At 42.2% G+C, this 19843-nt stretch overlaps 1 protein-coding gene across 2 annotated transcripts in view; it reads left to right on the top strand.

The window, feature by feature from the left end:
- syde2 (synapse defective 1, Rho GTPase, homolog 2 (C. elegans)) overlaps positions 1-19843 on the top strand; it is a 48354-nt gene that overhangs the window by 9838 nt on the left and 18673 nt on the right. For both annotated transcript variants that reach the window (XM_051377965.1, XM_051377964.1), the window contains exons 2-5: positions 599-894; positions 1388-1790; positions 11888-13020; positions 18764-18890. In XM_051377965.1, the coding sequence (XP_051233925.1) occupies positions 599-894; positions 1388-1790; positions 11888-13020; positions 18764-18890 (1959 nt within the window). The remainder of the gene's footprint in view (positions 1-598; positions 895-1387; positions 1791-11887; positions 13021-18763; positions 18891-19843) is intronic.

Raw genomic sequence — 19843 nt, 5'->3', positions numbered from 1 at the left:
CCTCCCCTCTCTGCTCTATTTTCACAGCTGTAATGCCAGCGGTTTCTCGCTCTTTTTTCCAAGTTGCTGTGATGGAAGATATGTGTGCTAAATCCCTTTATCTCCCTGTGATCTCTTTTGAATTCAAAGCCCACATATTCCCAAAGCGTCACTGAGGATAAAAAAAAGGGGGGGTGCTCCGGGGGACTGTGGTGGTGTGATTGAAAGTTTGACTTTGGTCATAAAAACAAAATCACAATAGTCTGTCCAAAAGTTATAAGACACATCGCAATCAAATGAGACAAAGACGTGGCTCTTTTTTTATGATTTTAAAAGGCAGACACAGGACTAAGAGAATGGATGAGGCTATAAAACATAATGGCATTATTTAGTGTTTCCTCACTTGTGGTTTCTTGATACAGATGTTTTTTTAAACTTGACAGGACATGAATAGTCTGAGATAAAACACTTGATTCAGTCTTTATCTTCAGTTCAGTAATTGCTTAAATGATGATGATCATGATGATGATTAGTTGCTTTCCTATGCCAATCAAATTAGCTTTTACTGTCTCCCGGCATGAAGTTGTAACTCTGACACTCTTTCCAATCACTCCATCAGCTTTCATTGAGAATGTCCAAACCCCCTGTGCTAACGGACGGGAGGTTGGCAGGGCCAATGAGTCATGGCGGCCACCGCTCACCACCATCACTGTCTCCAAGAAGCGGAACTGGCTGCAGCAGAGCTCCCTTGGGAAGAACCACTGCACCAAGGACGAGCTGCAGGGAATGCTGGGAGCTGAGGAGGAGGGCAACCAGGGCTCCCATCAGCCCCCACCTCCTCCCAGTCCTTCTCCAGACCACCTGAGACCCTCAGGGGGAGCCCTATCACGGCCAGCCCGCCTGCACCTGCCTCAGGTTAGCCTCGATGTCTCTCTGTTAACAAGAATGAGCATGAAGAAGTAGTTCAAGATTTTGAACACATTGCTTTCTTGCAGAGAGTTCCAAGAAAAGATTGATACCTCTCTCATGTCTGTGCTTTTTGTAGGAAGCTACAGGCAGCAGCTGGTTAGCTTAGCTTAGCATAGAGACTGGAAACAGCTGGCCTGACTCTGTCCAAAAACAAAAAAACCTGCCTAACAGCATCTTTAAAGCTCAGTTATCACGTTATATTTTGTTTGTTTAATTTGTACAAAAACTACAAGTTGTGGTTTTACAGGGCAAGCTACACTAACCCAATGCTGGCTGTAACTTTATATTTAGCATGCAGACATTAGAGTGGTATCAATCTTCTCATCCAACTCGCAGCACGAAACTAGAAGGGGATATTTCCCAAAAATGTCAAACCAGGACCAAACACAGTGGTTGCTTTCAGTTCAGATGGCATGTTTTGGCTTCTGTCTTGATTTAGATTAGCGTCGGTCAGGCCAAAGTGCCTCCTCACCCTCGGAGCGTGGACCCAGCTGAAGAGAATGACGCCGACGATGAAGGAGAGATCTGGTACAACCCGATCCCTGAGGATGAAGAACCGGAGACGTCACAGCGACCCTCCGTTCGATTGTTGGTTCCCCCTCGAGCAGAGCCCCAGAGGAGGCCCAGCAGGGGAGGGGATGTGGGTCATGGTGGCAGGAACCCGGGGAGCAGCAGCGGTGCCGGGCCGGAGGCGCTCGGGGAAAGCCTCGGTGGAGGTGGCGGTTCAGGAGATGGGAGTCAGGGGAACGCTGTACATTCCACAGAGGCAATACATCTGCACAGACAGATGCTCGCGTGCAAACCTCAGGAGGAGGGTGGGCCTTCCACCAGCAAAGCCACAGGTAAGGCAAAAATAGACACATACACACCTCCTCTCATTCTTACTGTACTTCCCTTTCAGCTTTTCCCGACTTCATTCAGGCTTTCCCTCACATTTCTTTGGGCAGATGCTCGAGGGCCAATTATTGTCTCTCGTTTTGTCTCTCAGCCAGTCACCCTCGGCAGGTTTTTGCGGTTGTGCACACCTTGAGCACTAATTACAGCTATTGTTGAAAATGTTCTCAATCAAAGGATCAGCAGACTTATTTAGCTGCAAGTAATGCCTAGATTACTGTAGTTGTACTCAGAAATATACTAAGTATTTTAAGTCTGAAGTTTAAGATGATATAGCCCAAAAAAATCCCAAATTCCTCTTAAAATATGTAACAAATGTAGCCTAGCTTAGTTATATCTTGTTCTGTTCTGTTTGATAGGAGCAGACAGGAGCTGTGGCTGTCTAATCATATCACTCCATATCAGTGCCCCTCATTAGTTAAACTCAGACAGGCATTAGCCAGGAGGAATTCAGAGCTGGCATTCCTCAGAGGAAAGAATATCCATTTTACTTGTGATTGCAACTTGTTGTGGTTCTTCAAGTTTTTTAGAATAAATGTCCTCTCGCCTCGAAAGCTTGCCCATTAAAACTGCGCTTATCTTGTGTGCGGACGCAAAAAAGTGATTTACGACCTGCAAGGTTTGAGCAGAAATACTGTAAATGAATTTGAGTGCTCTCTCCGCACTTTCTTATTTACTTGTGTGCTTGGAAATTGTTGACAACTCTGGTCTACAGCGACGACATAATGATGACAGCCAGCACACGGCTCCCCGTCTCTTAATAAGCCCAGTCTGTTTTTTTCTAACTTCCGACTTTTTGTTCTCTCTGATGTGGCAACATGGTAGTTTCAACCAATTGGCACATCTTGAGTTGAGCCTATAATTACAACTTTTGACAACACTTTTCTGTGGCACGCAACAGCCATTTCTAGTTGTAGGAGCACAAAGCGAGGCTGAATAGTTTTGGTACGCTGAGCGAAATCTAATACTTAAGCTTTAGTGTTCAGAGCCACAGTTTTACTGCAGGAATGGAGGCTTGAAATGAGCTCAAAAATAACTTTTTTACCCTGAAATACTACAGTTTGAAACCACAAGTCATTCAGACCAGTTCTTATTAATGACAAAATATACTTTAGTCCCCAGTTCTTTCATGTTTTGGCAGTGCATATAAAGAAACTGTTTGTCTGGCAGTGGAACATCTTAACTTCTTGAGGTGTTGCATTATCTCCCAAAATAAATCTGTCTGTGACAAGGACACAGGTTTAATTGGTGGCTGATAAAGTCCCTGATCCTCATTGACTGGCGTCACTCTGGCAACTCCTGGCTCTCCCTGGCATCACGTGTGGCTCAGCAAAACTCTGAGACTTTCCCTGTAGGATTAGGATTAAACGAGTCCCGAATGAGTCTCTGTGTACCAGCCCAGGAAAGACACTAATCGTAGCGCACAGAGCTAATTAAATTTAGGTTATTACTGTCTGCACCTTTTGATGGGTTTCAGACTTATTTTGGAGTCCAGATGAAATGTTCTGGTGTCATTAGGGCAGTTCATGCTGGGTAAGCAGATGAGTGGACATATTTGGAAGCTGGAGTTGCTCGTTCAGCAGTTTTAACAGAGAACAAATCTTGCTCTGAGCTTCTGTGAACAGAAAGGCTCTTTTAATTTTCCCTGAGCCGTCTACTTTTCTTCAAAAGTGATTTATTTTCCATCAGGTCGTTACTATTCAAAGACCTGTGCCTCATTTACATCCTGTAATAAGATTCTGTTTAATGGGAGTTCTTAGTAGCTGTGAAATCGTGGGTTTACTGGTGCTCTGACTCGTTGCTGTGAAAATGAGAAGCGGGAGCAGAAGTGTTGTTTTTTTTTCTTTTCCCTCCTGCTCCGGAACTGCCCCCCTCTCTGCAGCCTGTTGACTTTGCAATTGATTCCTGTGGGTTTGGCGACGCCATCCCACACTTCACTGCAACAAAAAAGAGCAACAAGCTGGGCTACGTGTCATCAAAGAGGAAACACTCATTACTGGTTGTTTGTGTGTGTGTTGTGGGCGCAGTGGGTACCTTGGTTTCAAATCAGAAGGAATGGTAGGAAGGTAAAATATTATTTCACTGTCTTTTTTCACCTTTAGTTAGAAACCTCTGTACCTTCATAATTTGCTGTGTATGTGTCTGTGTGTGTTGTGGTTGCTGTTAACTCAGTTTGTATTGGCTGCAGAATGACGCTGCACTCCTCCTTCTCTCACACTGGTTGGGAGGGTTGATGAGCAGCAGTGAAAAGCACAACAGCCTTCTGTGGTTGCTCACTCCATCCTGCATTCAGTGTCCCATCTCTCCATTCAGGTCAAACTGGGCCTGTTTGGGGACATGGATAATTACTAAAACAACCTTTTCTGACACATTTCATATGAAACCTTTTGTGCATTTCCTTCACTTTGATTTGTCAGATAAACTGGATCTGTATGGCCACATATACAGCCTGTGAGGTGTCCACCCACACACAGTTTAATGTATGTCTTAAAAGTGAAATAAGTGCATTTACTATTTTGTTGCACAAATTATCATAAAATATCTGCAGTGGTTGGAAAGTAATTGATCAGAATCCTGCTTTGCCAGGTTCTGGCTTGTGGATAATGACTCCATATGGGAAATAAATCTGTCCGTAGGCCAAAGTAAATAATAATACAACAGTATTGTGGTGTGTTATTGCTTTTTTCATATGACTGAAAAAGTTGGAAATTGTCAAAAAATGATTATTTAAAGATCCCCTCCAGACATGTATTTAGACATATATGCAAATAGTCAGCTTGGAACAATAATGTGTGTCTCTTTGTGTTTCTTTTCTGCAAAAAAAAGGGAAAACAAATTAATTCAAATCCTTAAAAAGACATCTACTCCTAATTAAAAAATCCAGAATCTATGAATTTGCCAACCTTGTTCATTTCTAAAGTTTTCCTGCTGGACACAAGATGTCTCCTACTTCACTGTGAAGTCCATTCTCAGTGTTGGCCTCAAGTTTCACACTTGTTTAAGTTGCATACTGGATCAAATCATGTCAAATCAAATCATGATCAAATCAAATCATGCTCGTAGGCCTCTTAGAAAATCAGATTTTCAGTGAGCACAGAAAACTTTCCAGTTTCAGCAGATGAACGTACTTCTAGTGTCAAACTCTGCTCCTACATCATTCTGCACAGTGAAGATCAAACCTCCAATGGTAGGAACAAGAACAAAAAACATATTTTTGAGTTGGGGGGAGGGGGATTTTGAAGGGCCATACCAGCTGTTTTGCATGTTTTAGCTCATTTATAACCCAGTTTTAGGTTTTGAATGTATTTTCCTACTTTTCAGGCAGCCATTGGTTTCAGTTCATGTTAGTATGGTATGAACATGAAAATTAATTAGCAAGCTCTTGAAACTGATTTCTATGATGCAACACATCAAGCCTGCATATTTGTTTTAATTACAAGTAATGTTAACGTTATAATGATGCAGTACAGAATCGGTCTGGACTGCTTCACCATGCAACAGTAATGCAAGTTGATGTTCATTGAGATGGATTACACAGCTCAAATTTCAGAGTGTTTTAGTCTTTTTCACAGAGTAAAGCACTGACCACAATACAGTAACTGTGCAGAACAGCAAGATAGAATGCACCCAAAATGAATAAAATGAAAAAATATTGTAAAATATATATGATTTATGGTTTAAAAGACAAAACATGCAAAAACGCTGATATTGTATAGTTGTACCAAACTAAACCTTACAAAACACGTTACACACACCATAATGTGCCGTATCTTTACCGCATCTACTGTTTGTGTGTTTAGAATACTACTTCATGGGTTGCCTCACCACTTTTTCGTAAATGTACCCACGCCTCCTTGGGAATAATGGCCTTTGAAGCGTTAACAAAGTCTTTAATTACAAAAAACGGCGAGTTCAGCCAGTGTTGAACTCCACTATTTTTAGCCCCATCTTTTGTGTCTTCAATTTCAGATTCTTCATAAATATGAGCCCGCACAGACTCCACTTTATCTGCAGGTCTAAAAATGTGACAAGCCTTTCGTTGATTGAGCACGAATAAGAGCGTCTGCTGAATTAATGAAGCAGTGCAGATGTCGATGACTCTCTGTGACTATAGCTTTCTTCTGTTCGGCTGGCTGGTTCTTTTTCCCTCACCGGATACACTCCAGACTCCTCGTGTGCTGCCTATTGACTGACTTTTTGTCCATCTGAATGCTCTATTTGTATGGAGAATAATGATTGATGGACTTTGGGGGTGGTGAGCATGGTGTGTTCCCAATCTCTTGTTCCCTTTAGCGCCTGTTTGGGGAATCTGACTTGGCCAGCACTCAGAATGGGATCAGAGCTATTTCTGTGGGTTGTTTTGGTCACGCTGGCTGCTGCGTTTGAGAATATGCCCGGGCTGCTAAAGTTACATGAGAGTTCAAGCCTCTGAGTTGAAACCTGGAATCTAATCTCAGCTGACGATTGCACGGTTGGGTCTGGAGGAAGTCAACATCTCAGAGGAGCAACATTGTGAGAGCAGCACTTCAAAACCAGAGCAGATTCCTTAGCTTGGCGCTAGATGTGAAGTTCGGGTCAAATAGTTTTCTCGTGGCTCTCTCTTTCTGGTCTGTTCTTCATTTTATCACCAGATGAGCAGCTGTAGAGAACTGTTCTGGTCTCTGTTTTGATGAGCAAAGACTTTTATCTGTGTGCACTAATGCATAATCCTTGGTCATGCATGCATTGCTGGTCATAATAGTGTCTGTAGTTTAGCTGTCGGATAATCTGATCGTGACCATGTGTTTAATGATAGGTTGGCCAAGAGAGTCCACTATTAGTTAGGGCTGCATCTAACAGCTCTTTTCATTATTAAATAGTAAAATAATAGTAAAACATGCCCACAAAGATTTTCCAGAGCTCAAGATGATGTATTTATGTAGCCTGTTATGTTCCACTAGCAGTCCACAACCAAAAGATATTCAAGTTACATTTTGAAAAGCAGCAAATCCTCACATTTAAGGAGCTGGAACCAGCAAATGCATAGTTTCCCCTCGGAAATGATTTAGCAGAGGCGGTCAGCGTAGTTGGTAGTAAATGATCACAGCCGCAGATGATCCTCGTCCAGCTGGTCAGTACGAACGTCAAATGAGAGCACATCAAAGTCTGTTTATAGCTGTGGTTGTACATCGATCCTTTGTTTGAAAGAAAAAGATTATTGTGAGTCAGACGGTATTATAGGAGTGCAGTACTAAATAGGTGGAGTGTTCTTTTAGACTAACTTTATCTCAGTGCAGGCGCCAGTGGGTGAAATGTGTGTCCAGCTAGTTATTATCATATTAATTTCTGTGTCCTGACTTTGACTTGTATGTACGATGTGAGAGGTCAATCAATCTCTCGCTGGGCTGAATAGCTTATTCTTAATGCAGATTAATTCATTTAATCTTGTTATCAATGTAGTCACTAGATGAAGTTGGCTTCACAGTACCACCGCTCATTTCCCTCCTCTTTTCCCTCCTTTTTTAAAAAACATTTCCAATGAATTGTTACAGCTCTAATGTTATTTTATGTCATGAGGTGTCTTTTTGGTGATATAATGATATTAATAATAATCAGTAAGGTAGTAATTTGATGTTGTTCCATTGTAAAATCAGTCAGATGAAGATTGAGTTTGGTAGTGAAAATGTTTTTGGTTGGTTTTCAAGTTAAAATTAGTCATTTGTCATCACATTGCTGTGAGTGCCTTGTTGTTTGGATCGTGGCGGTGCAGCGAGGCCGGTGTGGCTGCAGGCTGTCTAGAATTAGCAGCCACTCTGTCGGTTGAGTTACAGCAGGAGCAGGAATGCCTGCAGTGGTAGGCGAGCTAGGCTACATGAGGGCCGCTTTGGCAGGGGGCCATGTTGTGCTAGTGAGAAGGCCTGCATGCTTGGATATATTAGCAGGGGTTTTGTAACCATTGTAATGAAGCGGCTGGGCTCCCGCGGCCCCTGAAAGGCCTTCCAGCACTGAATGATTTAGAGCCAAAAGGAGAGGAAGCAGTGCAGAGCCTGGCCTCCGTCACCGAGTGAAGAAACTACAGGACAAGTATGCCATTCACTGGTTTATTTACACTCCCCTTGTTTGTCAGCACACCCTGCTCCTTTCTGTTTTTTACATTTAACATACGCATTTGGCACACATGCTTGTATGGACACACACACACACGCTCAAGTAAAGACAAGTGGTTTTACAGGGGTAATCAGGGACAGCAGATTATTGTCTCCCTTCAAGGCTTATCAGACTGTGCTCAGTGTTTGTCTCTGTCTTTCTCACACAAACACATCCTCACATTGTTGTAGGCCAGGCGCCTAATATTGTTTCATTGGAGGACATTTCACATTATCAGACTATTGGCTCGAGTGACAATTTGGCTCAAGCTAGAGGATTATAGAAACATATATCAGGCATATTTGATAATGATCAGGTTGTCCCTCACACACACCCACCTCCTGCACCTGTCTGGTGCCAGTGCTGTGAAAAGCCCTCGTCGTAAATTCCTGGGCTTTGTTAAGAGGTGTCAGTGGCCGGGTGCCTGAGGAGGCCTGCAGGGTCAGGGAGGGCATGTGTGTGTATGAGTGTTTATGCATGCATATTTACATGCACTCTCTCTTTGTGTCACAGTAATATGTTGAGTGCATGTGTGTGTTGAAGTGTTGGGGGTGGACACAGTTTCTAGGCTCAGGTGTCACCCGGAGAAATGCAGACCTTTTTGCCCTTTGACCCAGGGACATGGCCCTGGAGGGTTGGGTGTCAAACCATTGCCCCTGAACCTCAGCTAGTGAGGTGTCATGTTACTCTCCTGGCTGCTGCCACAAGGCCAAAGCCTGCAGAGGACATAGCTGTGATGATGTGTTGTGTGTGTGTGTGTGTGTGTGTGTGTGTGTGTGTGTGTGTGTGTGTGTGTGTGTGTGTGTGTGGAGCAATAGTCATTAACTTTCTCAGAGGCAGATCTGCTCTCCAGGGCTAGTGGACGTTGCCCCAGTTCATGATGATTATCAAATAAATGGGACAACAGCTGGATCTTACATGTGGGAGAGTATCTGAGAGTATGAGATGAGATATTTGATATTTCCTGATCTATAACAGGAAACTTTTGATAACGCAGACTAAATTTCACTTAACTTAACTAACACATTAACACTTAGAAATAAACGCTGATGCATTGAGCAATTTGGCATATTTTGTGAGATGAAAGTATTGGGTTGGCACGAATTTCAAACAATATCCAACCAAAATCACAATATGGTAATGATCTGTGCTCTTCTGTTACTCCTTTTATGATTTTCTGATTATAATTTGCTCTGAGTCATTAAATTGGACTGCATAATTTGGATATGAGATCATATCAACATGATACAATTTCACTGCACCGAGAGCTGATAAATAATAATGTTCGGCTTTCACATTAATAAATAAATTACCAGTTTAAACTAGAAATTTAAGTTGTGATCCATTACAGTTTTGTAGCTTATTACATTTTACTCATGTCTACATTTTAAGAAATGAAGGAGAACTCAGAAATGGGTTAAACAGTTTTGTGGACAAGGCATTTCACTCCTCGAAACCTTGTTTTAGACCTGACCAGGGTCCTCTGTGTACCCGACCCCTCCCCAGATGTTGTTTGATGAGTTTGCACCTCCAGTGCCCTCCACCCATGTTCTGCCGTCTCAGAGCACCTCTGTGTCTATTACTGGCAGGAAGCTGTGACAGGGAGGGCTACTCAGCCAGCGTGTAAAGGAGGCTAAACATGGTTTGGTGAGGAATGTGAGAGAACAGCCGTGTTCATTTGTACATTCACCAGCCAGCTTGCCAGCCTTCCAGTCGACCATCCAGACCTCTGAGTGCCTGGACAAGGGGTGCCTTTGTCCCCCATCTGCCGGCTACACCCTGCCCTGCTCCTGCCCCCCATCTTACCCTTCTCTCCATCCTGTTGCACCTCCTCTGCCTCCCTCTTTTCAATCACGGGCCCTCACCCCAGAATAGCACAGCAGGTCCCCTCTCAAAATAGAGCTGGTGATGTTGGCAGGGTCAAGCTTTCTCTCTTCTTTCTACTTTATCTCTCTCGCTCTCTCTCTTACAGAATCACTCTTTTGTTTCAGATGTTTATTCAGAGAAAGTAATTAGCTGATAAAACAACAAAAGCTTTTATATTTGAGATGAGAACTCCAAAATCAATAAAAGTTCATGTCATGAATGTATTAAATGTCTAAATAGTTCATTAGCCCTTAGATTTAGTTTCTTGTTTACAATCTAGACCAGGTCTAAAAGCACTCATCAAAAGCCCTAGTGAAGGTAAATGTGGCCTGCCGTGGCCTTGTGGTCCAGCCTTAATCTTCCATGGATCCATGCAGTGAGGTATTCCCTGTAGTGTAAGTGTCAAAAAAAAAAAGGTTAGCCACGGAGGAAATCTCATTAAAAGAGCGATGAATGTAGAAAATAGCTGTTTTTCTGTTTGCGACAGGCTCAAGCTTCCCGTTGGGTAAGTAGCAGGATGCCCATAATTTGACAAATTCCACTTTAATGACACAAATCGGGGCCGGCTGCGTGCCAACTCTTTTTCTTTCTCTTCTCTTGCCAGATAGATTATTTGGTCATGGAAAATGACTGAAACAAGATGTGAACATAACACATGACAGCCTTTTAATGTTATATGGCAAACTTGTTGGCCAGAACTCAGATATATTTACACAACATTAGCATTCATTTGGAGTTGTGTTTCTGTCTCTCTGATGAATTGAAGTCCAGTGTTTGCTCTCCTTTTAGATCTGTTTTGGTCTCCACCAACTCCTGCTCAACGATTTGTCTGCTATTTGGTGCTGGGAACATAGCGAACATTGAGTTTATAGAGATTTTATGCTCCTTGCTGCGGCTTAAATTTACGTGGAGAGAGCAGTGAACATGAAAACGCTAAAGTTGCAAAACAATGAGCTAAAAGACACTAAAAAGTTCTGGGTAAGTCTGCTGATAAATCTCTGTGGGTTTGTCAGTACGAGTGACACCTTTCACATAACACATAGTTATCTGATTCATTGTTAACGTAAAATATATTGATTATAAACGCTTTAGATTAATAGGGCTGCCACAGAAAAGCTCTTGTTGGATAAGCGACCTGTTGAAAAGACAATAAAACCTAAAGCCACGGCTCGTCCTGTAGACTAAACAATGGTTGTCGCTCCTGCGTAGAACTCTAGACCCTAAAATTTCATGTTGTAGACATCTAGTTAGGTGAGAACTGCCTACAAGGTCCAATCCAAATGGATATTTTTCAACTTGAATAATGACTGAGTAACACTAGCTCAGCCCTGAAGCAGTTGGTGTCTCTAGACACACATTTCCCTACTTATAGACCAGTGTTTTTCCTGGAGCTGCAGCTAAAGACATTCCACTTCAATTTCCCTGGTGTTTGATTGAATGAAGCCCACTTTAAGCAGAGCAACCTCATGGAAACTCTTTGAGAACAATCAAATTTTTGATATTGGCGGCATTTCAGCAACCTCATTCTTTTAAACTGTAAATTATCTAAATCGCTGTCTAGGTTTACATATATAGACTGTAACTGTATTATATAGTGCTGAAGTGTTTATGAAGTGCTGCCTGCTGAATGTATCTCTGTGAGTGGATTACTGGGTTGCATGTAAACCTAATCACTTGATGATGTGCCATGAAGGTGTAGTGCTTTTCTGGGAGACTGTAAATTATGGCTCATGCTCACTTTGCCTTTGGTTTTAGTCTTTTCTTTCCCGTCTGCCTTCACTGGACATCTGAACATTACTTGTAATGATGGGAGTAAGGTGGATTGTCTTGTCAAACCAGCGATTACACTGACGTTAAGAACTTGTGACTGGTGGTACCCATTTGTTCATGAGAGTAATCCCACAATTGCTTTCTAAATATTAAATAAGAATTTGGCAGTTAAAAATGTTTAAACTTTTCCACAAAGTGTCAACCAAAGAAAAGTCTAAATTCAAAATGTGTCAGGCTCCCCTTTTTAATCCGTTTTTCTCTTGCCCTGTTATTTCCTCTGTAGATGGTCCTGACCTGCCCAATGCCGTCAGCTCTCCTCCATCCAGCCCGAACCCGGCCAAGAAGAGCAGCTCCATCAACTGGTCCTTCCCAGACAAGATCAAGTCCCCGCGCACTGTAAGGAAGATCTCCATGAAAATGAAGAAGCTTCCGGAGCTTAGCCGGAAACTCAGTGTCAAGGGGACACCGAGTAGCAGTAACAGCAACAATGGAAGTCAGTTAGAGCCTAGAGCCCATTCTCCGCGAAACAACGGGAGTGGGTCGGAGGTGGCCCCCCATTCCTCAGGCCCTCCCAGATTAGCTGCATCTGGGGGTGGGCAGGCCAGCCGCAATGTGATCTCACGCTACCACCTGGACAGCAGTGTGTCCACACAGCACAGCTTCAGCAAGAAGAAAAGTAACGGCAGCTCTAAGTCAGCCAGTAAAGGTGGCTACCTCAGTGATGGTGACTCACCTGAGCTGGTGGCCAAGTCTGGGAAGCATGGCTCTGCGGAGGGGAAGGGAGGGAAAGGCAAGGAGACGGAAGGAGGAGGCGGAAGCTCCAAACTCAATGGCACAGAGCTGGACATTGATGCTTTCAGGCATTACAGCTTCACAGAGCAGCCAAAGTGCAGCCAGTACATCTCGGGACTGATGAGCCTGCACTTTTATGGTGCTGAGGACCTCAAACCTCCACGCGTTGACTCTCGTGACGTCTATTGTGCCATCCAAGTGGACTCAGTTAATAAAGCACGAACCGCTCTCCTCACATGTCGAACTACCTTCCTAGATATGGACCACACCTTCAACATTGAGCTGGAGAACGCCCAGCACCTGAAGCTGGTGGTGTTCAGCTGGGAGCCCACGCCGAGACGCAACCGTGTCTGCTGCCACGGTACGGTGGTTCTGCCAGCGCTCTTCCGGGTAACACGCTGCCACCAGCTGGCGGTGAAGCTGGAGCCTCGAGGGCTGATCTATGTCAAGCTGAGCCTGATGGAGCAGTGGCAGAACTCGCTGGATGGTGGGCCAGATGGAGACAGGGAGCCCCAGGTGTTTGGCGTGGAGGCGTGGCGGGTGGTGGAGAGGGAGAACACAGGACTGATGGTGCCGCTGCTCATAAGCAAGTGCATCAATGAGATCGAAAAGAGAGGCTGCCAGGTGAGTCTGTGGATGGTTTGACTTTGAGAAATAAAGGTTCTCCTGCTGTTCTCCTGCTGTTGGCGAGTTATGCTGCAGGTTTTATTTTCCTGATGAGTAGGTTATTTGTTTGTTTAGGCCAAAAAATGTCAGAAAATAACATCCTCAGATTGATCTTTTTTCAGACTCATACTCTAAAACCCAGTTTAGAATTATATAAAGCAGAAAAACAACAAGCCCTCATATTTGAGAAGCTGCTATAAGGAAATATTTAGAATGTTTTGTCCTTTATAAATTTTCAGTTTCGTGATTCTTAAATTAAATCAGTAAAAGTTAAATTAATGGATTTAAATACTTTCCCAAAGCTAAACAGTAAATCTTCAAATATTGTATTGTATTAGTCCAAAGATTTTAAATTTACAATGAAATAAAACAGATAAAAGGAACAAATCAAGCAGTTTTAAAACAAACAATTAATTAATTATAGAAATAGTTGCCAATTACCTTTCTACGGTCTCTATGAGATACATATATATATTTGGGGTCACATATATACACAGTGCATGTGGATGGAAACCATTCAAATCCTATTATGTCAATGGAAAACAGATGGGGATTCATTTGAAAAGAAGGCTGGTAGGATACAATTATATAATGCGTTTTGAGTGAGTGTGAGAATAGGGAGAGAAAATAATCCCACATTCATAGCATCCTTTTAGCTCAGTATGCCGTGAGAGGAGTGCTCGCCCTGCAGCCAGTTATAATACTGGATGACTGGCATGAGCAGAATGGATAGAAGAGATGTACCGCACTTCATGATGTCTCTGAGCCTTCCTGGGGCGACTGGCTCTTTTATTCAGAGAGGAGAAAGACTCCGAGTTAAGAGACTGGCGTGGTGGCGACGATGGTGGAGTGGATCATGTGATCATCTCTTGTTTTGTCCCCCCCTCCACATTTCATGTGCTCTTTGAAGCCCAGAGAGGAGAGAGAGAGAGGCGGCGGAGGTTCTCCTAATTAGAGCTGAGACAGCGGCAGTAAAAGTGTCTGGCCACTGTTCCTGACTGATCACTCTAGGGGGGCATGCCGGGGGCAGCGGGTGCCTGGGGCCAACAGACAAACATTAGGCCTCTCCAAGGAGCCTGTCTGTCAAATCAGACCCCGCCCCTGGCCACTTGTGGAGCATGCCAGGCTTTCAACAGTAGTAACAGCAAACCTTTGTTTGAGTTTGTAATTTCAAAGGTAGCAAATTATTTGATTCCCTGATGTCAAATTAAAAGTTTCATTAATTATTTTTCTTGTTAGCAGATAATGAGTCATAGTTCTGAATAAGACTTCATTTTTTTATTATCTGTTAATCTTTTGATATGTTATTTGATAATTTATTTAGTTGGTTGAACATTTTATAGACCAAACCATCGAATCATTTGGTCTATAGATTGTTAGAAAATAGTGAAAACTGTTTTCAAGAAGCCCAAGGTGATATATTTAGATTTATTAGTATTTTTTTAATTAATATGTTGATCATTTTTTCCTTTATTTGCATAATCTTTTGGTCAAGGCTGATCACCTGTCCCCAATATGATGGTTAACTTACAGTAATACATAAGATGGAGGAAGACGGCAATTTCTCACTTTCAGATGCTGGAACCAGAGATTGTCTGGCATTTTTCATTGATAGATGATAAACTGACTATCAAAATTGTTGATTAATATAGCAAGCACTAAATGAATCAACTAATCATTTCAACAGTAAGTTAGTTAGTGCAGCGTTGTCACTGAGCAAAAAATAACATGAGTTGTCAGCTGAATCATACTCACATTTCCCCGTCTGTAAAAGTTTTATCAGATCTACACTGATAAATCTTATTTTTGCTAGATACATATACTCTGTGTTGTAGATGCACTTCCCAGATGTGTGGCTGCTGGTGCCTCAGGTCACTTATCATTGGCTGTCACTCTGGAGAAGCTGTCTAGACTACACTGACCAAACTCACCTGACTGCCTTCTTCACAGGCCAGCTATAGCTCTCACTTAACCATCAGTTTTTATCCAGTTATCTCAGATTTCTTCTGTTTATGCAATTCACTCTGCTATGTCTGGCCATATTGTGATTCCTATCTGTTTCCGTCTCTCTCTTCGTCTGCAGCGTTTCTCCTTCTGTCTTTGTTTTTGACGCCGTTTGTCTCCCGTCCCTCGCTCTGTTTCTTCTGATCGCTCTCTCCCCCTTGTTTTTGCTGCCTTCTTTCATTACAGAGATGCAGAGTAGACTTTTCACAGGGTATCAGTCTGAGATCAAGTGTAAGGGCTCCCCCAGGTTGCAGGCAGACAAGGGCTAGGACAGGGTTGACACCAGATCCCAGAGGAATTTGCAGGTTATGTCACTAAAGCACGCAAGGCCAGACGTGTAGCGGTGTGCCTTTACAAATGATTATGTGGATGTTTGATGGAGACTCTTTTTTTTTTCAGTCTCTTAGAAAAATGAATGTCCTAAGGGCTTCTCCGAGCTTTTAAGGCGGTGGATGATTGTGGGTGTTCTGAAAAGACTGCAGACAATGTCTATGTCAGAGACTGGAGTTATGTTTGTGAGCACTCTGTACCCATTAAAAAGAGACAGATGCACCATTTTAGACAGACTTCTTAGCATGGCGTTGGTAAAGGTTTAAGTTTTGACTTTGACTTCCAGACTAAAGCCCCTTTTTCAGACTTCATCATCTGTCTGCTAAAGGAATGGCTTTTTGGGCTTTCAAACATAGGTCTCTGTTACATAAATGTTCTATAATGGCTCTTTTTAAAACAAGACAGGGCTGTTAGGAATAGAGCTGCAGCAGTATTTGTGTTATTTGTGGGATCTGGCACACAAGTAAGACTGGTAGCTCTGCTGAAAAACAGCTGTAAACTGAAGACTTCTTGAAGATTTTTTTTCAGCGATGGATTGTGAATTATTAATCAAATATCTAGCAGTGGAAGACTTAATGACCATAAACACGAGGGACGCTTGATTCTACTTCTCGGTAGTGGATCCCTTAATAACTGTTTCTCATTAATTTTATAGTCTGTTTGGTTAATGATAAAATTTTACTTTTATATAGTTCAACCGCACTAAAGCATCGTTAAAAATTTCAAGATGTTAAGTCGTGACTCCCCTTTAATTCCTGTTGCTTTACATGCACAGACTTTCTATGGGTATTCATAGTGTAAGCGTTTGGCATGAGTGAAAGCTTTAAGTTAAACTGCGTTTTGGGGTTTTTTGAGTGTTGTCCTGGCTCAGTAGTGTGAGGCGCATAAAAATCTCCGGGACAACTTCAAAATTGGATAATTTTGAGTATTTAATTGTGGTTTATTGAGCTAATTTGAGTCATGTCTGCTCTCCTGTGATATATTTATGTACGTATGTGGAGAATCCTTGAATCATGCCAAGGTGGTCTGTCATTTTGTTATGAAGATGAGAACAGATCGTTATTTCCCTGTTATTAGAAAGGTGAGTCATATAGGAAGTAAACAACTTGGTGGACTGACTCTGGTGGAACACTTAAGAGCATTAATGCGATCAAATGCACTTTTCTTTCTTTCCTTTCTTGTCCTTTGATGTTTCTATAAAGTCTTTAAACTAATCCCAGACCCCCCCCCAAAAAAAAAACTGATCCAATCCAATTCTACAGTCACTGAGCATCCACATTCCTGTCGAGGGAACTCGTTTGGTTTAGTGGTCATTGTGTCTGCTTTATTCTACATATAGGTCTTGGCTGGTGCTGCCTGTTGTGTTGCCCGGGAGTCACAGGGCATAAGAGCAAGCCCTCTTTTTGCTAACAGCTGTTCCCCGCCTGCGCTCGGCTCTCCCCTGAAGAGAGACTCTTTTTTTTTTTTTTTTTTTTCCTGAATGGACTTGTTGTTCATTGTGCCCAGTGACTTGTGTTTACTCTCACACAAAGCCAAATCCCTGCCTAATCTGTCCTCCTCTCTCCCTCTCGTGTGAGGTTTAGAAAACACTGCTCAACTCGACGAGGAGAGCTCACAAATAGTTGGTCTGGTGGGGAGACATTATAGTGCTCCTACGCTGGAGCCCGGAAAGGCCGGCAGTGTGTGTGTACAAATGTGTGTATTTGTGTTTGTGTGGAACCGGACCCAACCCGCCATTCACAGCCCACTGACTTAACACGTTACCAGGGCAACCACACCAGTTGGTCTGCTATGCCACATACCAGACAGACACATGTAGGAGAAATTATGGTATGTCTGTAGCCAGGACTAATCCCAACATAACAAGGAGACCATTGGTGCCAAGTTTCAACTATCAAATGTCTCGAGGAAATTGTTAAGAGTTCTTTTAGGTCACACTCTGGAGGCTTAGGTAAAGAAACATTAAAGGTTTATTGCCTAGTCCTTCCATTTTTTAATGCTGTGCTGTCAGCTGGGTTTTTAGAAGAGCTCAGTGTTTATCCATTCAGTCATAAGGACGTGACATTTTTATCACACTTCGGAGAGTAGTTTGGCAAAACACCGAGCACATTTCTCTTTGTTCACTTTCAAATAAGACAATAAAATATGCTCACAGATGTATTGAAAATGACGCCACGGGCTACCTTTAAAAAAACAAAACGTTTTTGATGCACAGCAGTGTATTGAAGTCAGACTGTATATCTTCTGAAAGAAGAAATAAACAAATATTCATATTATATTTTCCCACTACATCCTTCTTGACTGCTTCTTGTAGCTTATGGTGGCTAATATTAGCTAATGTTTGGATAGCTGTGTAACGGACACTGTTATTTTTAATACTTAGCATTGCTAATACTATTAGCACTATCCTGTAACTGGCCGCTGTTCAATTACTAGTCTTGCTTTAAAGTACATAAATAAGTGAATAAATAACACTTTTTTTTCTTACAAATGTTCAATTCATAAGTAATAAAATGTACTCTTTTTGTACACAGACCATCTGTAGATAGCGGGAAAAGCTTAAGTGTTCTGAATACACTTAAGCTTTTCCCGCTATCAGATGGTCTGGTATTACCATTAGCTTATTTTAGCTAATTTTAGCAACATATTGCTGTGTAACTGATATTACTGAGTCACTATACTGACTTTTGACTCCTCTCTCTGTTAGACTACATTTTAGGATGTCCAATAAATATTTTCAGAGGTTTTATCACTTGCGCTCAGAAAGAGGCATATAGTCCCACTTTAAATGGTGAAAAATAACATGCTATAACGGTCTATCTTCAGTCTGTCTGTTGAAAAGAGGCAGCTGGTGGTCAGTCAAATCACATCAGGTTTCATTTGTCTGGCCTAAGTTTGTGTCAAGGCTTTTCAATTCTACATATGACTCCATCTCTACTTATACCTTTGGTTTGGATAGAAAGACTCTTCATGAAGAGCAGGAGGGATCCTTCTTTTACAGACAGACAGAAGTAGCAGTAGCAGCATTAAGATTAAGCCTATAGAGAAACAGGATCACAATAGTAAGTACATAAAAAGTAGAATATAAGACCATGTATACTTGAATAAGTCAATAGTAAGTGTAATTATTCAGTCCACTAACTGACTAATGTGAAATCCTAGTAAAGTTAAATATACAATATAAAATTGAATCAGTTGTTCAAGTAGGGGGAGTTAAAACAGCCACGTGGGTTTTCTGTGAAAGTAGTCTTGGCTTCCGTCCAGCACATTGTTTGAGTGCAGACGTAGGACAAGATCGATTGGGTTGTAAAAATGTCTGCTTCTCTGTCAAATGTTTTGTTTACTTGACCTACTTGTATGTTTCCAGGTGGTGGGTCTCTATCGTCTGTGTGGCTCTGCAGCCGTGAAGAAGGAGCTGCGTGAGGCGTTTGAGAGGGACAGCTACGCCATAGAGCTGTGTGAAAACACGTATCCTGACGTTAATGTCATCACAGGTAAAGTGATCGCCTGTAACAGAGAACATAAGACACCAAACAATGCGCAGGGTCACCCACGCACACTCAGTGTAATTAGTCATTGGTTATTTAATGAGATGGCTTTCCCAGAGAGCGTTGTGTCCCTCTGGTCTCAGGATACTCTGTTTGCCTGCAAAGTACCATCTTACCCAAACTTCATCAGGATATCACATAAAACACAGAAGAGTTGATCCCAGATCAAATCTATGGGTCTTAATTATAGCTACAACTAACATTTTTTAAAATGTAAAATGCCAGAAGTAGGTGAAATGCCTGTCTCAATTTGCCAGAGCCCAAATTAACATTTTGTCATTTATTATGGTAATAATTATACTATTTATGTAGCAACTTTTAGGCAAAAGCTACAGACAGATTCATAGAAGATTAAAGACAATAAATAGATTAAAACAGAATAGAAACATGAGGGAGCAGAATGAACTCAAATCAGGGTAAGCTGTAGGATTTGAGAAGAAGTGGAGGAAGAGTAACTTAATTAAGAGAGGCTTTGTAGGACATCTACATTAATAAAAAAACAAACATGACATTACTCAAATGGAGTCTGGATTCAGTATTGATCCAGTCCCTGCCCCAGTAAACATGTCTGGACTGGTGTGTCCCTTGCAGATAGGTCAGCACATATGTACGTCTAAGAGTGTGTGTGAGTCTGCTGTTTGTAGTAAAAGCATTCCAGCAGTCAGCTAACAGTACAGACTGGTGCCTGAGGGAAGGGCCCACCACACACACACACACACACACACACACACACACACACACACACACACACACACACAATTAGACCATGCTGTACATTCAGGTCATTCTTTCTCCTTCAGGTTTGTGGTTGAGACATGCTCTGCGCTGTCCCTTCTAGGTCACGTTTTAGTCAAGATAGAGGACTTTGTTTTTACAAACATAAAGACCTCAGTCTGGCT

This window comes from Dicentrarchus labrax, unplaced genomic scaffold (assembly GCF_905237075.1).
Source record: "Dicentrarchus labrax unplaced genomic scaffold, dlabrax2021, whole genome shotgun sequence".
Taxonomy (NCBI): Eukaryota; Metazoa; Chordata; class Actinopteri; family Moronidae; genus Dicentrarchus; species Dicentrarchus labrax.
Note: the sequence above shows the minus strand (reverse complement) of the source record. Positions and strands in the feature narration are given on the sequence as shown.